The sequence below is a fragment of the Anser cygnoides genome, chromosome 1, assembly GCF_040182565.1.
Source record: "Anser cygnoides isolate HZ-2024a breed goose chromosome 1, Taihu_goose_T2T_genome, whole genome shotgun sequence".
NCBI lineage: Eukaryota > Metazoa > Chordata > Aves > Anseriformes > Anatidae > Anser > Anser cygnoides.
The window spans coordinates 110,916,264-110,937,579 of NC_089873.1; the positions used below are offsets into that span (position 1 = coordinate 110,916,264).

Consider the following 21,316-nt stretch of genomic DNA (forward strand, 5'->3'; position numbering starts at 1 on the left):
ACTCTGTAAAGAAGTTATGTGACTGTTTAGAAAGATGTTGCAGGATTTTTCTAAATGAACACAACAGCTTGTATTTATGGAGTAACTAAGCAAACCATATGTGACTTCTTATACTGCACTCCATATTCAATTGTGAGCACCTGAATGAACATGAGTCACCAGTGTGCTCAGGTGGCCAAGAAGGCCAACAGTAGCTGGCATTGTATCAGAAATAACATGGCCTGCAGGACTAAAGAAATGATTGTCTCTCTGTACTCAGCTCTGTTGAAGCCACACCTTAAATGCTGTGTTCAATTTTGGGCCCTTCACTACAAGAAAGACATTGAGGTGCTGGAGTGTGTCCCGAAAAGGGCAACAAAGCTGGTGAGGGGTCTGGAGGCCAAGTCTTTTGAGGAACGGTTGATGGAAATGGGATTATTTAGCCTACAGAAAAGGAGGCCTAGGGGAGACCTTATCTCTCTCTACACCTACCTCAGAGGAGGCTGTAGCAGAGTGGAGGCATCCTCTTTTCCCAAGCAACAAGTGATAGAACAAGAGGAAATGGCCTCAAGTTGCACCAGAGGAGGTTTAGGTTGAATATTATGAAAAAATTCTTCACTGAAAGGGTTGTGAGGCATTGGAAAAGGTTGCCCAGGGCAGTAGTTGAGTCACCGTCCTTTAGAGGTCTTTCCCACACTAAATGATTCTATGATTCTACCCTCTACAACACATCAAACAATCTGAATAATGTTTTCCAATAGCCTCTTCCATGTATCGTGCCTTATTTTGTGGGAGGGTGCTTTTTAGTATTGTTTTGGTTAGGGCTTTAGTTTTTATTTTTAAATGGATATATTATTGGGTATTTAGACTACAGAACACAAAACAATGTGAACACAGAACAGCACATGTTGTAACTTGCAAAAATCCTGAATATCTGGTAGAGTTCATTCCAGTGATAGATTATTTCCTATAAGTGTGGCAGCAACTTTCACTGTAGTTCAAAGATCCCTACCTTCTCTAGCCTTTGGGCAACAATAACAGATTGTAGGCAACCCACTTTGTACCCTCTGTAAACATCCTGTTTAACATTTCCATGACCACAATGGATTATCTCATTGCCAATTTACTATCCAAGAGGTAGAAGACTGAATGGATACCAAAGCTGGAGGGAGCTCAAGCCTGAACTTAACATTCACAGTCTTCAATGCAGCCCAGGAGATGGTTAGTTGGACATCCAGAGTTTGACCAAGAGGTCTTTAACAATAAAGGCAAAGACCACCAGCCCATCACAGCCACTGCAGAGGAATAAATCTGACATAGTTTTATGCTTTGGTATAACTGCTGTACCCCGGCTTAAAGGTGGCAAAAGTTGGAACACTGATGGCAGAATATCATACTCTGATATCCACAGTAATAGCCATGACAACAATAATAATAATTACAATGCCTACAATACAGACTGGAAAAAGCAGAATATCAGTAAATATCTATTTGCCTTATATAAATTTTCTGATATGTTGTTATCATCTGCTTTTGGAGAGAAGCCAAGAGGAAAGAGGAGGCAAAACTCACTGTCTAGCCATACTTGAGATTAGGAAAGTAGCTATCTGACCAGAAATATGTGGTAAGGCTGCAGAAGACCAGATATCATGGTTTCTGGCAGCCTTACTCCCAGTGATGCTGGGTTCCTGACCTAAGGATGGAACTACAAGAGATGTGACAAGAGGACCTTGATCTGTCATTTCAGTTCAACCAGTGATGACAAAGAGCAGCCAGTCTTACTTCCACAGCTACTGAATCCGCACTGGAGGGGAGGTGAGAAGGAGAACGAAGAGAGCATTTCTCTTTTTTTCCTCTCTTCTGCTGTGCACACATTATCATAGAATCATAGAATCATTAAGGTGGGAAAAGACCTTCAAGATCAGCTGGTCTAACCATCAATTAACCAACATCAATCAACTACAGCTACTATTTGAAGAAAAGGCCCTGTACAATTATACATATCTATAATTTATTCAAGCTACCTGGGTTAATGGTGATAAGAGTCAAATAATTAATACCCTTTCCTTTCCTTGCTGCTATTTGCTATTGCCATGCTGCACTGTAGCACCCACAAATATATTCCCACAAGAACACAGTGATTCAAACTTTCATACGAAAGGCATGTCTAATTACTCATATGTTTCATATGCTAGATTCAGGACTATTATTTTCTTATAGGTAAAAACACTTTCCTCTGGTGATACTTATTATATATGGGCCAGATAATGCTACTTTTATTTTGCACTGTCACACAGGCTGAATGTCAGCAGGTACACGTCAAGTTTCAATCTGATATAGCATTATAAAAATACCTGCTCTGAAGAGATGACATCTTTGTTTTATTTAAGCCAAAAGCTGGTGTTGAGCAAAAGAATTCACTAGTAGGACTATTATTTCAAACAGACACATTTCTCTGACAAAGTAACCAAATAATCAGTGCATCACTTCTAACTTCAAACAAATTCTCCGGGTGTCACAGGCTAAACATTTAATGAATCAGCAGTTACTGTGCCAATGAGGGCTACCTCCAACTTTGCCAAAGTCTTAATATGCTGGCAATGAATATCTTCAGGAAACGTGAAGATGGTGTTGGTTTTGGCTGCCTTTATATACGATGTTATCACTATGCTTGTATTCATGCTATTGCAGTGAATGGCACCAGGTCACACCTCATCTCTGAGAAGAACAACAAACACAGCTGACATGTTAATGAACCTCAACAAATGTCTAGTAGTAATATAACTAGAACAATTTTCTGCTGACATTATGTAACTCTTTGTAGCAAGTTTCATCAGTATTCTGCAAACATAAGCAAACATTTACTGTAGAGGGCTTTAGACTCATCCACTAACTTTTGTTGAGGTACCCCTGTATATACAGTGTGGTGCCACAGTTCGATCAGGTCTACATATACACTGTTTTGCTGAGTTCTTCAGGAGTTTCAGTCAGTTTCTTGTGATTTACTTGAATCTGTCCACTTGAATATGCATATATTTCCAACCAATTAAACAGAAATATTTGCACAAAATAAGCCCAACAAACATGAAAATACCACGTTGATTAGACCTAAGTCTCACAATAGCAACCTTCTCTGAGACAGCTGGTATGCTTAAAGGTCGCAGGAAGAATGCTTTTGTATTTATTGTCCGAAGATGGCCCATAGTTGTAACACTGCAAGAAATTACTTCACTGCAGCATGTTTGTGAAACAAAGTAATGAGGTTCTGTTAGTGGAAAAGAAGTTTCATTTTAAGCCACTGGACTTGGTACTGAACAGCTCTGTGTGAATAACAAAAACTGGAGGACAGTTCTAGAAGGTACGTCTGAGTAACATTATATGTCACAGAGTGCATTTTTGGTGTAGGATATGAATAATAGTTGGATCTGAAACACCAATTAGAGAGCCTAATTCTTCAGAGTGCTCAACATTTTATACTATCATTGAGAACTACTCCAAACTCAGTGATATGAAGTATTCAGTCTTGTAGGGCAGAATTCAAGTTTCTTAACATTAACACTCTCTTGTACCACTCTGCAACGCTCTTCTTACTTAGGATACAACTTCACTCTCTGTAAGAATCCCTTTCTTGCCTAATCATTCTTCAGTATTCATAACTGACAGAAATCCTACATCAAAACTTTTTTTCCCACATTTTTTAGCTCCTGCTCCTTTTGCAATGAGATTTGTAAAAAAACCTTAGCTTAGGCTACCTAGCTGTCGGAGCAATCTGGTCACAGCACATTAAACCATCGATATCCTATAGCTGGGCAATGTGAATGCCCCATGCGCAGGCCAGGGAGTACGTCGTGCTTGAGCTTGCTCCTGGCTTCCAGGCCTAAAGATGGTGTAGTTTTTGTGCTTCTTTACTCTTTTCTCTCCTGCCCAACCATCCTCTCTTGTGTCCTGTGAGTTGAGCACAATGAGGACGGACCTCTCCCTGAGCAGGAATCAGCACAGCTGATGTTGGGGTGTTGGGGACCTGGCAGTGGAGCAGCCTGCTGAGGCTGAGGGAAAGCCCTGACCAAACTCAACAGCCCTGAGCTACAATGCCTCCGAGATGCACTGTCTCTATGCAGAATTTAACTCCTGAACTGCATACTGAAATTGGTTTACTTCCTTTCGTTTTTCCTCCTCCGTATAGGACAAAAAAGAATATCCATCATAAACAAGGAGCAACCTTACAGCCAAATTTCAAGACCTTTTCTTTGAGCAGAGAGGCTTCAAGTTTCTCCATAAAATGGTTGCAAATTAATCTCCCTCTTAGAAATGGCTGGACAGTCTCTGTAGTTCAGAATAAATAAGATGAAATGCTTCTCAGGCAACTATTCAACACAGAACTTTTCAGCCTAAATACTTTGGCAAGAGTACAGGAAACTGAAAAAGGGTCATCTTCTGGAAAGTGTCAAGCTACTGGCTTCACCTTTAATTAGAGTGCACTGTAACTTCTAAACTTCATGGTGATAAATGAGGTGAACTGAGGACATACCTCATTAAAAGTGTCTACTTTGTCATATTAAATTAGGCCATTGTTCTAATGCATGATGAGAACTAGACAGTAGACACTAGACACAGCATACCTAAGCTTTTTGAGAAGCTTCTCAAAGTATTTGTAAATGTCTCTGGCTACTTTAAAAATTTTCAAAAAAAATCTTTGAACAATCATAAGAAAAGAAATAGTGAAGAATTTCCAAAATATTGAACTCTGATTGTCTGGATCTGAGCTTCTAAATAAGCCATCAGTGACATGAGTGAAGGTAATATCTGTTCATGGCATTAAATATATGAATTCTATCTCTCCATATTGATTTGCCTGTTAACTTTGTATGTATATTTACAAACACTGAGAATACAAATTTTAAAGAATTTTATGAAACTAAAATTCCCAATTCTTATAACAACCTAAATTTTTCTCCATCCTAACTTCTACTTTTAAAGCATTACTGCCAGACTCAAAACAGATTAAAACATATGACAAACTTCCAACGACTCTTAAAACTGTTTTGGCTTCTCATTAGAAACAATCAAAATTCAAAATATCACAGCAACCTGTGATCTCCAAGGTATTTTCTTTTTAGTACAGATGTAACAGCAACAGAGTACTTCTGCACTGGTGCCCTTCATCCTTTTGGATCTAAGAACTAAAGTAGGGACACTTCCCTTTCTACTTGAAAAGTCTGTCCCTTTCCCATTCACATGCACGAGCATGCTGGTATTATCACATATTACTCAGGATATTAGGGTAGTTACTGGCATTTACTGGTAGGGTGCTTCTTGTCATAAGAACCAAAGTGTAAAGGTTATAGGTGATTCTTCAGGAGATCCTCTATGTAAGCATGAATTAATTCCAGTGAAAGCTTTGGGCAAAAGCTAAGAGATGTAAGGAACACAAATTTTATAATGAAAGCTTTTAAAAATTATGCCAAATTTAGGGAACTTCAAACCAGGCTATTCAAAAAAGAAAAAGGGCTCCCAGCAGCTGTGTAAAATGATGACTGATTGAGAATGGGTTAGTAGATCATCTATGTTTTCTACTTAATGAAGCATCTTACTGGTGTTGACAATTCCCACTGAGTGAAAATGACATAATATAATTTTACCAGCAGGATGGTGTTTAGTTCAGTTATGCTGTAGGAATGCACAAAATGGTAAAAGAAACAGATGGAGAAGAGGCAGGGGTTTACCCTTCATGCAAATGAAGAGGAGCTAGTCTTCTTGTAGATCGTTCCCTTCCCAAATGGCCAAAAGACCAACCGGCTAGAAGAACGGACAGCTTTTCCTAACAGCCTTTCGTCTCCCCCTGAGGTAAGAGCAGGTGTGACTACATCAGTAAACTGTCAGAACAGCATGAAGGCAACCTGCAGACTTTGGACCCCAATATATTTTGGAATGTAATCTGCAAGAGACTCTTGGCACAGCTCAGTCTGTTTAGATCCTCAAACAAGAAATGAAAGAGTCAGCAGCAGCCATCAGCCCCCGGACCCTAGTTCACCTCCACTTTCTGCATTCCTGACAGTGAACCTTGCACTGCACAAGCTTCCTTACCCAAACAACTACTGAAGGCCAACACCTACTACAGCCCAACAGGGAATAACCCCAATGGGATCAAAAAGAATTCCTGCATCTGGTAGGAATGGGGTATATATTCCTGAATTAAGGTGGGAATACTCCAAAGCATTTATGGCAAGTCAACTAAAGTTTCTGTCCTCGCTAAATATCAGGATGCAAAGAGCTCTGCTGGTAAATCTGGAGCACATCAGAACCATGTTAGAAATGTGGTAAAGCACATTATACAGCAAATATTTTCCTCCCAGGAGCACTGGAAAGCAAAACAAAAGTTTGGATATTTCCGAATTTTCTTAAAATATGTTGTCAGACTATCTGTAGAGGTTCTCTGAGTCAATAGTGTGCAAAAATTACAATAATCTCATTGATATCTCAAGCATGGTAATACAGAAAGCAAAAAAAAAGCACCAATGTATGGCAAGTAAAGGCCAGCTTTTGCTAAAATGTAAATCATGATGGTTCATTCTTTTGGAGGGAACACCCTTGTTTATGGACATACCAAGATCTCTAGAGCTTGATCTGAAAAGCATACCAAAGTATTGCTCTTGCACTGAATTTGACCACAGCACACATGCAAAGTGATACAGCACATTAAAAAATGCTACAGCCATTGTAATTTGTTTTCTTAGAAAAGCTCAGTGCAGATTAAGCACGTGTTTTTTAGTGAGCTCATGCCTTTCACCTAATTTTCAGTGGGGATGGCTGAGGTACAACAGAAGGTCAAGTGACTTGCCCAAGGTTACCCAGTGAGTCACCGTATCTCCTGGGATCAGGATTCAGGAACCTCCTGGCTCAACATTCCTTGGTCTAATCACCACCCCATGCATTCTGCGCAACCCTCTTGCTCTATCCTTTTCTAATAACAGATTGCATGCAGTAACTCTTTTAAAATAAAGCCATTTCTTTCTGCATGCACTGTTTTTCCAATTTGTGCAAGTACTTGGCTCCTCATTAAGAACTGCACACTGGTATCACTCATAGATAGAAATCCTTTTGAAGTCATGGGAATTTTGAGTAACAAATGATGAACCTAAGCAATAACAATTAATAAAGGTTTTTTTGTTGTTGTTGTTTTTTTTTTTTTTTTACAAAACAGCAGTGTTTTGAATTACACAAGCTTACAAAAAACATGCACAGAATGTAAAACCGGCTATTCCCCTTTCTTCATACTTGAACTTTCCTTCCAATGTTCTTTTTCTTTGACTGCTATCCATCACTTATGAAAGGAAAAAAAAATCACTCTCTCTTTTAAATCCCCAGCCCAGAGGCAGTTTTTAATATTTCTGGCTTAAAAGAATTCTTCGGACTGAAAGAAACAATAGTCTGAAGTGCAGTTTCTTTTCAGGAGCAGACATAAAAAAAGCCACAATCAGACATTCATACACCAGTCCTGCAGACTTTACACAAAACAAACTTCTACTGAAATGTCCTGTTATAACAGACTTCTGTGGGAGATCACAGATTCATAACCCCAGTCAGACAGACAATTTGCAGGCAAGATTCTGTCCAGGCAATGCAGACTAGGCAATAGAAACCACTGCGACCACAAAGACTCAAATTATCATTAAAAGATGTGGTCCATGCTACATCTGCTATGCTATGGGCCATGTAGAAGAGAAGTCAAGATTTTAATGAAGTGGGATGTGGTGATTCCCATTTCATGTCTCCCCATTCAGAGTAACTCACAAGGAATATAATTTGCTGTAGCGCATTGTAAATGAATGCACTCCAGGAGAGTAGATAGTGGAAGAATGAATACATTACATTGCCTGCTGCCTGTTTTTTGGGTAATTCTGCCTTCCTCTATATGGTTGGAGTACTGACTTCACAAAAACTACATGATAGTGTTTATCTGCCAAGGAGGAAAGAATATCCCTACTTTATTCTGCAATATGGAAGACTGTGGGTTCAGGCACACACAGACAAAGTGAACTTGTATTGACAATGACTGTTTTGAAACATTAGGCAAAACCCTGCTTCATTCTCAATTCCCTTATGGTTGCACAGATACTGATATTTTGCTCCACCTATTTTGCTTCATGTTATGATGTTTCAGAATCCACAGCAGCTTCTCAAAGCATCGCACTGTTTAATCCAATTCTTCACGAGGTTACACATATACAAAGATCAACATAACACCAGAAAACCTCCGAAAACTCAGGCAATGCTGCTGCTGTGTCTGAGTCACTTCCTGAAGTCTCTGGTATAGAATTTTGCCCTCAACCCCTTTGCTTCTCTTCAGGATAGCTTCACAGTTGGTGAGAAGGCAAAGATCCCTAATCTAGTCGGACTCAGCAGTACATGGTAGATAAAGAAAAGCTCAAGCATATTCAGGTCCTGAGGACTCATTTTTTTCCATATCATACCAATTTCCTCCTTCCCTATCTCCAGTTATCCACACAAAGGCCATTACAAACTGGCTCAGCTTCACTAAAAATGCTAGATTTAATCACCATGTGTGCTGCAGGTGGAACAATTATTATGCCTTGCATATAACTGAAGTTAATCACACAGTTGTTGGACAAATGAGGAATTTTTAGTCAAAACTTTTAACCAGCACCCTTTTGTACATCAGATACTTGTGTTTTGAAACATCGTTTAAAGTTTCTGCCCTACTCTTCACCTCTCATGAAGTTTTGACTCCCCATCTTCTCTCTTAATCAAAGGGGATATGTTGATGAGAGCCTAAATCAAGTGCTGCTGCTAACAGAATTTAAAATAGAACCTTGAAAAAGGTTCAAAGAGAAGGAATCAAATAATACTGCTGATGTATGTCATCAGAGTAGATTTGGATGACTCTACACTCTTTCTCTCACACTCCCTTTTTTGTTGTTTTAAGAAAGCAACTCTGCCTAATTATCATTACCTGGATATTTGCCTAAACTTTGTCTGTCATGAAAGAAACATAATATGAAAGTCAAATATCCTTCACCATCTTTTCATGTTCCTCTGAGATTCTGTGCCCTTGGCAATGTATCCCCCTTGAAATGAAAGGCTACAAAAGATTTGTACTTGTCAAGTCTGAAGCTTTCTGTTATCTGCTTTATCTTGACAGCCTTGAAATCAAAGGGCTAAATGTTCAGCAGTGGCAAAGAAAAGATGACTCTGTATCTAATTACTTTGAGTGTATATAAAATGACCACGTGTGGTAAAACAGGGAATTAGAGTATTTTTTGGTTCTCCTATGTACATCAAAAGCAAGACTACTACTTAAACATCATACACATTGTTCTTGGTTTCAGTTTCTCCTGGAGAAGGGTCAGAGTCATACATTTTTTTTTAGTAAAGTTTACATAGGTTAGATGTGGTATACATGGCCCTCTTTCTACAACTCTAATTCAGGCTCAGGCCCTGAAGAAATACTTTCAACCCCACTCAGAACTCTGTATAATGGTATTTTTGATGTATTTTAGTGAACTGCCTCAGTTCACTCCAGGAGCGATACCTCACTTCTGAAATGGTTTCCTTACATAAAATTGTGCTCTTTAATAAAATCACTACACTTTGTTGACAGCATTCATGTTATTTTTGTCTTCAGTGATGGTAGATGCCAGAGAATGATGGCATACAGAAAAAGATTTGCCACTAAAAATGTTGTTCTCTAGTTATAGTTTCTGTACAGGTCCTTGATTTTAGGTGTTCAACTATGTAACACAGCTGGAGAGGAGGCTGGAATAACATCACACAACCATAAAAAAATGAGGCTGAAAGGAGACCTTGAAAAGTCATCTTGTCCATCCCTCCGCCATGAGGTAGGATCAGCATCCCCTAAGCCATGGCTGTTTGGCCAGCTGACTCCTGTAAGCCTCCACTGATGGAGATTTCACAGCCTCCCAAGGCAATTCGTTCCTGTGCTGAACTGTCTGTATGGTTAGATGACTTTGGCTAATGCTTAAAGAAAAGCTCCCCTACTGCAATGCAAAGGTCATTACCCCTTGTGCTGTCCCAGGTGGACATGGAGAATAATTTATTATGTAAATTTTTGCAACTATTATTAGATATATTTGAAGACTGCTTTTATGTCTCCCCTTTAGTCTTTCTATCTCAAAAGTCACATGTTAGAGATAAAGAAAATTAATGAACAGAGGTTTAATTAGTTCCATGTAGAATTTTTTAAGCTATAATCTAAAAATAAAATACTTGGAAAGAAGATCAGTAAACCATATTACTCAGGAGGATACAAGGAGTAATAGCATGCCAGCACAATTACATAACAGAGAAATAGGAACTTTGCAAAGGTCAAATGCACAAGAAGGCAGAGCTTTCTCTGTATCCCCTCTTAAAAAAAATAATCTTTAAGATTGATGGAAAGAATAAAGATGCATGTAATTTAAGTTATTAAACTCATGTAATTTTCTCTGAGCTAAACTGGAGTCTTGCCTGCTTAAAGACTGCAGAAAGGATGCTTTTGTGTTTAAGGAGTAGATTGAAACTCAAGATGCAAATTTAATCCTTGGCTTTCCTTAAGACTTAGCTTGTGACTTTGGCAGTCACCAAATTTCTGTATCTCAATTACCGATTGATAAAATGGGCAGTAGCTCCAGTTCTTTTCTCCTGAACTCTTCTTATTTTGTTTTTGTAGATGATACACCCTCCAGGCTGGTGGATTGTTTGCACTGAAGCATGCAGGACTCCAGCATAGGAAGGGCTGAAGTCATCAGAGCCTTCTGAAAGCTACTGCATGACAAAACACAACACCAGGCTTCTAAACAGAGAATTGTCATATATTGCGTATATCCCACCATGAGAGATGTTTCAACGTAACTTGAAATGGGTTGATTGTATCTTTCGAAGATGTTATACTACAGATCTTTAGGGGATGCACAGGCTGGTTTATAATTCAGCATCATAAAAGCAATAAAATCTCCTATCAAAAGGCTAGAGTATTGGAGTAAAAATTAAAATCAGTTATTTTTATTTCCTGACAGTTATTTTAGTAAGGGATATATGGATTAGCAGTATGCCAGCACTGACCTATGAAAAAATGTTAAATAAATGTTGAGATCATGGGTAATCATGGGTTCTTTAACACTTTACTCCAGATGTTTCTGTGATGCAGGGAAGTACATGAAATAATGAAGCAACATTTTTTTCTTTTTATAGTCCGTAGTCTGATGATAACAAAGACTTGGAGAATATCTATATGCTGTGCCTAAGACAGTTCTGAGCAGAAGCTATGGAGTGCAGAGCTATGGAGGCATACTATGGAGTTGCTTAAAGTCCCATAAGACATCTCTGTGCCACAACATGGAGTTGAACTCATGATTTCAAGGAAGAATCCAAAAGACTGTTTTTGTGACAGCAAAGCTACTACTGTCTAAACTGAAAACAATGCGTCCCCTGTGAGAAAATAACTGTATATGGATTTACCATTAGTGGCTGAATGTCTTGACAGGCTATGATTTTAAAATAACATTTATGATGTAAGCACTGCTACTCTTCATTCTGAGGAGAGACCACATTATCACTTTCAAAGCCGCAAGATACCCTTGTTAGTACTGTTTTTTTGTTATATTTTCCTCATTTTATGCACTTGACACTGGACAGAAATTATTCCTGATTTTGCTACATGCAACTAGGACACGATTTGGGTTCTAGATGCTTTGTCAATCTTTATAGACAGGTCTTCACATCTTATTGTCATCTAACCAGTGTACTAAGAATTTGGTTGTATCTATTTCTTTCTGTGCTTTTGTTTACAGCTCTTCAGAGATCTTGCCTGTTTATGCTGCTCATTCATATTCTCCCCCTCAAAAACCACCAGTCAAAATCCATCTATTTTTTCTAAAAGGAATAAAATAAACATTTAATACATAATGTGGTAGAAACCCTGGCAACTCAAGCAGCACGCTTTATTCCGCAGCAGGCTGCTTTTTGGCTTCCTGTGCATGTATCCAACCTGAGCTCTTGGGCTGTGCATTGTCCTGTTTGGTTGAGCTGCAGTTCCATTTACTTTGGTTGCCTTCCAGGGAAAGAACACAATCCTCAAAAATGCTCTTGGATCCTTCAGAGAGGAAACAGGAGCACTCAGGTCACCTTGAAGTCAAAGTAAGGACACACAGCCTTTCTTTGGAACAAGTCCATACTAATGATGCTGCATCTACTACAGATGCACACATGGCAGAGTTATTTAAAAAACTGCAGACAGTGACTCCAGTATGCTTAGCAGCTCACCTTGCTCTTCATATTGACAAAAAGAAGCAGCTTATGCTTTGAGTCCTGAGAATCCCCTCTGTCTTGCAGGGCATCTCCTACCCTGCAAGGTGAACTCCACTGAATAACTAAGCTGCTGTAAAATTAAAACTACACTCTACCCACAGGACAAGCGGGAACTTTAAGACTTCTGGATCGGAAGAAGAAATGTGGTCTCCAAATAAAATAAAGTAAGGTTTTCCTCAAAGTGCTTAACTAAAGAGTATCCGTGCCACACTTCAATTTTTCATCCTTTTTTGACCTTTAATTTAATATAAGTACTCAAGCAATTTTAGCTGTGTTTTCTTCCAAACATCTCCCACTTGAGGCCACACACACAAAGGTCATTCTGTGATTTGACACCCCTCCTTTCTTCAAATCTTATGGTGAGGAGAAAAAAAAAGGATGTTATTTTAAACAACCTCAAACTAGAGTTTTTTTGTCCATTAGGGTACTTATTTATCGAACTGTTTCAATTCGTGCCTTTTTTACATTGAAAATTATAGCTTTTATGGATTCCTATAAACTTCCAAGGTATGAAAATGGCTCTTTTTCAAAAATGTGCCTCTAGATTACTAAAAATAATTCACTTGTGTTTACATTCTCTTTGAGTGGAATTCAAACTAATAATATGCATATTTTCTGTTCATCCCTATCTTGACTGATCTATGTTTCTCATTTTTAATCCATTGCATATATATCTATTGTTGATAAAATGACAGTCCAGACACATTGCCCATGGCTTCACACAACAGGAATACAACACGAGCGTCCCAAAAAGGTCCTTCAGACAACTATGACAATGCCCACAAACTGTCAGCAGTAAATATCATTTATGGATGTCAGAAGATACAAGCAGTCCCTCTATCAGATTGGCGGCCTCTGCTTGATAGACTAAGTGAGCCAATCTGTCGTTTTGTCCCAGTTCTAGATCAGATTCATGACGAGTTGTCAGCTTTATGTCATCCAGGTTTGATGCCACTAAACTCTTCTGTTGTTAAGCTGTCTTTGATGTATTGCTGTACTTATCTCGAAATGCTCCAAACTAGCAATTTCAGAGAGCTTTTCTTTTATTACCAAACCATCTTGTTTATTGAAATAAAGTATCTAGTCTGGGGACTCCTTGTGTTGTAAGATTTTATACTTTCATGCAACACATGATCCCTCTCCAGCTTCTGACCTCAATTCTTAGAGGCACTGTAAGCTGTAGTGTTGGTATCACTAATCACTGAAGGGCCTGGATACTAACATGCAAGCTGATTTTTCATACTTGGTGACCTCTGTTTGCTGAGCCAGGTATATAGCAAACACAGAACTCTTAGGCTCTACCTGCTAGCTACTTGAAAATTGAACTATTGCAATGATACTCCCAAAGCAAACTTTACTTTGGTTTGGCAAGAGGTACAAGGCAATTCAGAAATTGGCTCTCTCAAAGTTCTCCTTTCCTTGTTATTTCCTTCCAAGAATGTCAAAAAAAAAAAAGAAAAAAGAATGTTCTCCACTTTTAAATTGCTGTTCACTCACCAAAATGAATAGCCCACATACCGTATGTATTTCCAGTGAATACAGGTCACGAAACATTAGTAAATTAAAAATAAGCAAGATGGCAGCAGTCTCCCTCAAGGAATGTATAATGCCAGAATACAAAATTTCTTCTGTCACTAATTCTATCTTAGATCTTTCTGAAGGGTACAAGTAAGGCTGCTACATTAAATTGCTGTGCACTGAAGTGGAGACTGAAATTAACTGAAGTTAAGCAGTTTTTTAAACAAATCTTTAGCACCTAAATACTACTTCACTTATTTCAGGATTTAGATTAGTACCACATTTTACTATAAAGGTGGAATTTCAATACCATTAGAAAAATATTAGAATTCTGCTTTTCTTTTCCACTAAAGCCTTGTCTGCAGGCAGTACACCTTCCCAAGAAAGTTTCAAAACAACAGAGCATGCAAGTAGTTCAAAAAGGTATGCTGCTTTCCACTGTGTATACTAAACAAATATGAATTATAACAGGTAAGCCAATAAGCTAAACGCCTTCTCTGGAGGGACATGTATTGACATTTTTGGACAGTAGCAGCAGCCTTTGAATTTTCACTCTGACTACTACTTAAAAACGACACTGTCAGAAAGGAAACACCTACTGTGCGCCTTCACTTGCCTTCTGATCCCTTATTAGTTAACCCTGAAGTGCATATGTATACAGCCTTAATCCCCAAGCGAGTATCTGGACCAGGGGAAATCTGGAATTAATTGCAAAGTATTTTGGTTACTAATGCAGCTGTTACAAGTGTTTGATTTGGCAAGCGAACAGAAAAGGCACTACATACCAATTTCGTGAGCCACTGTAAAAGCTGCATGGAGGCCGTCATCTTCAATCACTGCACAGCTGCGCTCAGGAGAGCATATGGTCCCAACGTCTGCCATTCCCAGAGTATCACATGAATGATGCCCACATAAATCCTGACCAGGAAGGAAAAAAAAAAGTCATTAAAATAAATTTTTACACCCATAGGTAAGAATAGGCTAAAGTCACTAGCCTTTTGCAAACAGCAGAACCCGGATAAAACCAGCAAAAGAAGTTTTCACTCAAGATCTCAATGCAGTTTAAAAGCATGATGTCCCAATCCAATCCCTGCTAAAGTCAATGGGAGAATTTTCATTGACTTTAATGGGGTTTGGATATGATCTATAATTAATTATTGTTATTTACATTTGTATTTCTGCATACAGATGCTCAAGCTTGCATTGAGCTAGGTACACAAAACACATGCCACAGAAACATTTATCCGTTGACTATAAAAATAGAAGAAATATCCTCTTTATTTACAGAAGGTGAACCCAGACACTGAGAGCAAGTTTCATATTCCTAATCAGTTCCTGAACTACAGTTTGCCTTCCTTTTCAAAAGGCAAGTCTTATACTTGTACCTAAAGAAATCAGATTGTTATATATTAAACCTCATGTCACATCTGTCAAGTAGTACAATGATTAATAATGTATTACCCAATATACCAAGTATTTAAGCAATTCTCAAAAGTTGCTTAAAAAGTCAGTGACAGGACAGAGTGTAAAACCCCCTTGATTCCTAGTCCTACTAGCTCAATGGCTAGGTCACGTACTTTCTACTTGCAGATATGGGGTGTCTCCAGAAACTATGCACGTAGCACTAGTTTTTTTCTTTCCATTCCAGGATACCACTACTACTGAAAAAGGCAGCTTTGGTCAGACATACAGGGTTTTAATTGTCAGTAATAACTTTTCAGTATGGCTGCTGAAGCAGAGGAAAGAATACCAGTTTGAATAGACAGATGTACATAGGGGTTTTTTTGGTTGAAAAGGAAAAGTAGGTACCATGACATTTGGAGCACTCCTAGATTTTTCATTGTGGTTGAATGAAAGTGTCATTTTTAAGGCATTACAGTATCATCAAATGTTATTATCAAAATGATCAAAGAGTACTTTTTTCCCCTTCATTTTTAAGACTCTGTTCTTCCCTTCAGATCTCCTTTTATAAAGAATTTCTTAATGAAACCTTTCACAATTAATCCATCTGCAGATATCCTGTATGAGGCTCCAGGTCAACAATATTCACTGATTATAGCACTTTCAAATGCATGCAAGTTTGAAAATGCATTCAAGTCCCACTGAAGTCAAAGAAAACACTGAATTAACAGATAATTTGAGGGAATATTTCTTTACCAAAAAAAATAATAAAAAAATCAAGCTCAAATTACATCCAATATTACATATAAGGAGCAAGAACTTCTGATCAGTTCTTCCAGCTTCCAGGTGTCTGGGTGTCTGGGAACTCTTTTCTGTAAGTGCACTCTAGGTGCTACTTAATGTCGAGATTTAAATGCCAAAACACCAATGAACAAAACAGTCTTACCAGAAGAGAAGGAATAAAGTTCAAAAATATTTCAATTCCCAAATTTTTGCAGGTATGGCTTAAGCAAAACTTCCTCTCCGCAGCAATGCAGATAATATGCAGGGAATTGTATTTATGTCAGAGCCCTCTCTAACCTGGGCATCCAAATAGATCCCCAGACTTTGCTTCTGAATCTGCACCAGTTATGGGAAGATACAGAATAAGGATGCACGTTTCCAAGTACTCTGAAAGAAATATAGTTTTTCAAATTTTATTTGGGCAAATATTATCATTTACAGCATTTCTGGACCAAGGTCGGAGAGGCCCTAATTGAGGTCATGTTAGTATACTGTCTATGATCTGGGGCATATTCAACAAGGAAGATGCAATACTTAAACTTGTGTTAGTTTTGCTTAGGTTTGTATCAATTTAGCCCTCTATGCACCACTCTGAACCTGGCCCTTTCAACCTAAGGGTACATTTTATGTAAGGCGATTTTAAGTGGTTTACCTACAGCAGCATAGTTCAGGTAACAAAACTCAGAAAAACACATGGGCATTGTACCAGTATAAATACCTTTTCATGGTGATATAATTGGTCTAAATGAATGAGTGTAAGCTGTATAGGAAGTAGGATACCTTTATAGTAGTTCAATTTTAACTGAATCCACACAAGTAGTTGAACTGAAATTCTTATGCAAACACCAAAACGCACATAAATCAGACAGAAAGCAACTTACTAGAGGAGGTCTGAACTACTCTCATGTTGAGTGTGCCAAGAATGGTATAAAATACATTAATTCGGGCCTTGTCTCTACATGCAGATTCTATGTCATTTGCTCTTCGGTTGTACCTAGGGTGTCTTTATTACTCTTTATTGCTTACATCAGGACTACTCCCAGTATGGTACAACTATATCAGCACACATACGCCTCGTGCCAGTGCATGATTTATTTCCATTTGTATACAAGAAGAAACTAAGCCAGTGATATGGCTATGGAGCTATACCAGCAGACACAACCAGACCTCACAGTGACTATCTGGATTAAACAACATGAGTATAATTAAAATAATACAGTCTTTCCAAATAGGCAATCTCAGAAACTTTTTTAGAGTTACTTCTGATGGGATCTGTGGATTTTGGAAAGTTATGACAGGGCTGTTAATCATAAGCATCTACACTGACTTTTGGCTGGGTAGTAACACTACTCTAAAAATTTCCAAAGCTATGCATGGGTTTGTATTGTGCCACCTTCTTTAGACATCAAAAAAATAGCTTTGCACATTTGCAACCACAAAAGGAAATAACAATGTTCAGTTACTTTTCATATGTTATGTGTTACTGACATTACACTATATTGCATGCCCAGTCACTTCATCAAACTGCTGTTCCTCCATTTCCATAACTTCCCAGAGTGTGACACATATACAAACATCCCAACATCTTACTCGTAACTTTCAAGCTCATTTGTGTAATAGTTGTCTAGACATAACAAAGCAGGCTTTTTGCTTTCTTTAGATATAATTGAACTTCAGGTCAGATAAAGTGAATTTCTTGATGGAGTTTATTAGTTAATGGTCACTCCTAGAATATCCCACCTATTACCTAGCTCCTGCAACATTCCCATGGGCAGCTGGAAAATGGTTGTCCTCAGATAGCGGGAAGGTGGTGGTGTGGGACCAGAGATCCCATAAGGGAGAAGAGAGGAGAACATCTTCACTGTGCACAGAAAGCTGTGGGTTGATTGAGTAAAACTGCATTTCCTTCAGCCAGCTAAGTGACCACATCTGGACTGCTGAGCAAGAGCGTGGGTAGTCCTGCAGCCAGCTACTGAATTCCAGCTGGGCAGTGGTGGAGCAACATCGTAAAGGGTCTTGGAAACAGGGACAGGAAATATTTTCTGGTGTTAGCTTCTTTGCATGAAGTTGTTACTGGAGGGATGTCTACAGGTTGCCCATCTGCTAACAGAGCAGTGTGTGACTAAACTCTGAACAGAGAACATGCACAGAGCCTTCTGGTTTTGATTGCAGATGTCAGTCCTCAGTGACTGCACGAGATGAACTTTTTAAACTAATGCTGACATTGTCAATAATCAGGCAGATTATCCGGGGCTTGGCTCCACTGTGTTCTCAACTCACAGTCTCACTTATTCGTTATTTCTCTTGCCTCTGTATGATTTGAACTCTACTATATTTCTTCTCATAACATCCCATGGTACATACTACACAGGCAATTAAAATGTATCAAGTGGCACCTCTGAGACAAATATTCTGAAAATTCTACTATTGAGTCTTTTCTTTCCTGACTCATTCCCCAGTTACATAGTCTTTCCCAAGAGCATGTTTTTTTTCTTATGGAAAATCACACCTGTTTACACTTCCACTCATTTAGATCTTTATGGCAAAGTTTCTATTCACTTACACCTCCTTGACATCACAGATGATCTGTTAACAGAATCAATACCTGCATTTTTAGTTTTCCTGGACATTTTTGGAATGCAGTTTCAGACTCTTCTGAAGTAGTTTCTGGGACATTAAAAGATCTCATTTCCCTTTATAACAATTTCTCAAAAACAGGCCCTGATATAATGATGTAATCTAAGAAAATCCATGTGCATCTCTTTAATTTTTCAAACTCCAGCTAAAGCACTAGGACAGCAGTGAGTCACATGATGCTTAAAATCAGTTTTGAACAATTATTTCTCCATGGTGTGTAGCTTCCATTTAAAAAGTTGGTTGCTTGTTCAGATTTGAATACTCATTTAATTGCCTCCAAACAGCAGCAGAAACTTCTAAGGATAAGTGTTTCTTGATATTTCTAAAGAAGGAATGCAGTCTGGCTTTTGATCTAGATTACAGTAGTTTCAAAATAGAAGAATGAATAGGAAATGCATTTGCTACACGGGAGACAATAGATGTTAAGCCTTAAGCTTTGGCAAATGAATGACTTAGGAAAAATGAGCTGTACATCATAAGACTAGTAGTTAATTAGACAGCCTATTAGAGGCCAAGTTTTCTTGGCATTTGTAAGTACATCAAGAACAGCTGGCTGTTAGCCAAGTATACGTGGCATTGTTGTGAATGAAGATAACTGTCGTGGCTCCCTGCTGAAACAGCTCATTTATTACACCTGAAATTCTTTCATTTGTGCAGTAGCCTTAAAAATGAGAATAAACTGTTTAGTGGAACCTGATATTAGACCAGAGCCTGTGGACTGGATCCAAAACATTATTTAAGCACCAACGCAAACAGTTTGGTGGAATATAAGTGCAGAAGAACAAAACTGGCTCATGTGTCCCCTGGTCTTTGAGTTCCCTATCCTTCATAGGGCTTGTAGCTTGTGACCTTATGGGCCCCAAAGTACCACAGTTTTACAGTCCTGAGCAGCTTAGCACTTAGCTTATACTAAAGCGCAGATACTTAGTGTTTCTCAGCCTTTGTCCTTTGTGGGAACCCCAGCCTACAGATGCTCTCAGACCGTATCTATGAGATGGGATTATCGGACACGGTTCCACATCACCTTCTTTTAAATCACAGCTAAAAGCTTTTATATCTCTGTGTTTGTTTGCTTGCTTGTTTTTCTGCTTTCATTACGATGGCCCAGCAATTAAAGACTTTGCCCCAAAAGATTCAGCTTCAAATTCCTCTGAGGGATGAGGACACATAGAAGCATGTTTCTTAGAAAAGTGCCCTAACCACCAGACTATGGTCTGCAATGAAGTCATGCATGCGTCTGTGCATGCGGGGAGTCAGGGATCCTCCTGTTGCAGCCCACGTGCCAAAGGTTTTCGTAGCCCAGACTGCAGTTAGTGCTTCCAGCACTTGATGGAGGGACCTCATTTTTGGTCCCTGTTCCTCAGACTACTTCTGTAATTTACATTCAACAGCCCTTCAGTAAATTGCAGAAACAGTCTTCCCTACGCTTTGGGAACACAGGCCTTCTTGCTTGAAGCAGTGCACTCCAATCGGCAGCTTCAGGTCATGATTTCTCTCCTTTCCACCACATGTATCTTGAATTACTTGCTAAACAGTGACATAGCTTTGGTCAGAGGGATGGAAAGTTTCCTTAACACCTGGAACAGCTTACAACCTACTGGTTAAGGACCTCTCCTGGGAGGTGGGCGATACAGACCTAAAATCCCTCAGGCAGAGGAAGGAATTAAACACGACTTTCCAACTTCCTGCACAAGTGTTCTCACCGCAGGCCTATAAAAGGAGGGTGGGGTCGCTCCGTACTCGGGACCCACAAATCCGTCCTCCCGCGCTCAACCCCGGAAAGTGGGTGAAAGTTTATTAATGTTGCGGCAACAGGGAACAGCACATTTGGAGACAAATGTTAATAAACAGAAGATAGTAGAAAGACTAAGGCTCATCCAAACAGAAAGGATTACCAGTATCACCCCAGGAGAGCATGATGTCTGGAGGGCAAAAGGAGTGCAAGACTGAAATCGACAGACCACTAACGGTAAACTGGAAACAAGGGCTAACTGGTAAACAAAGTACTTAGGGAACGGTCTATTTTACCCTTCAACTGATACTATGACACTTAAAAAGCGAGACTTTACAAGCCCAAATGGTTCAACGCTGTTCTGGAGGAAGCCTGTTGTGAGAAGTCCTCCTCCTGAGAAACTGCTGGGTCTGGCTGATGGGGACATCCAGGTAGGGGCATAAGGGAGCAGGCCTGGCCATTGCTGTGAAGCGGTCAGACCCACTCCAGTCAGACCTGCTGAGACACTGCTTTGTCATCCCCTACTATATTTTGAGTGGAAAGAATGAAGCCTGGCTAACTTTTGGGGAACACAGGAGTGGCGATAACTGCCATACCTAACAAACTAAAAATTATATATTTTCCTTCAGTAGTTTAACTTAAAAACTGAAGTCATCTTCCTTTCACGTTACTGAGTTAAAGACAGGAATAAGTTTGGCGTATTTGAATACTGAGTAGTCTTTCTGAATTCCAGGTGAGGAGAAATTCAAGAAAATACAAGGTATCTCTGATGTCCTGTTGAGACCTACTGGTAATTTAGACATGTTCTTACTCTTCCCTTGCCATCCCAGGACACCCTGCAGTGAAGTATTAGAAATGGTCTAAACTGGACTAAGTCTTTGTGCTCTGAATGGACAAAGTAACAAAACTACTTTTATTCCTACAGCATATAAAGAAAATGCA

At 39.0% G+C, this 21,316-nt stretch overlaps 1 protein-coding gene across 1 annotated transcript in view; it reads right to left on the reverse strand.

Annotated features, from left to right (window-relative positions):
• ADAMTS5 (ADAM metallopeptidase with thrombospondin type 1 motif 5) overlaps positions 1-21,316 on the reverse strand; it is a 47,249-nt gene that overhangs the window by 20,183 nt on the left and 5,750 nt on the right. The window contains exon 2 of the mRNA XM_013182709.3: positions 14,607-14,739. Coding sequence (XP_013038163.2) covers positions 14,607-14,739 — 133 coding nt within the window. The remainder of the gene's footprint in view (positions 1-14,606; positions 14,740-21,316) is intronic.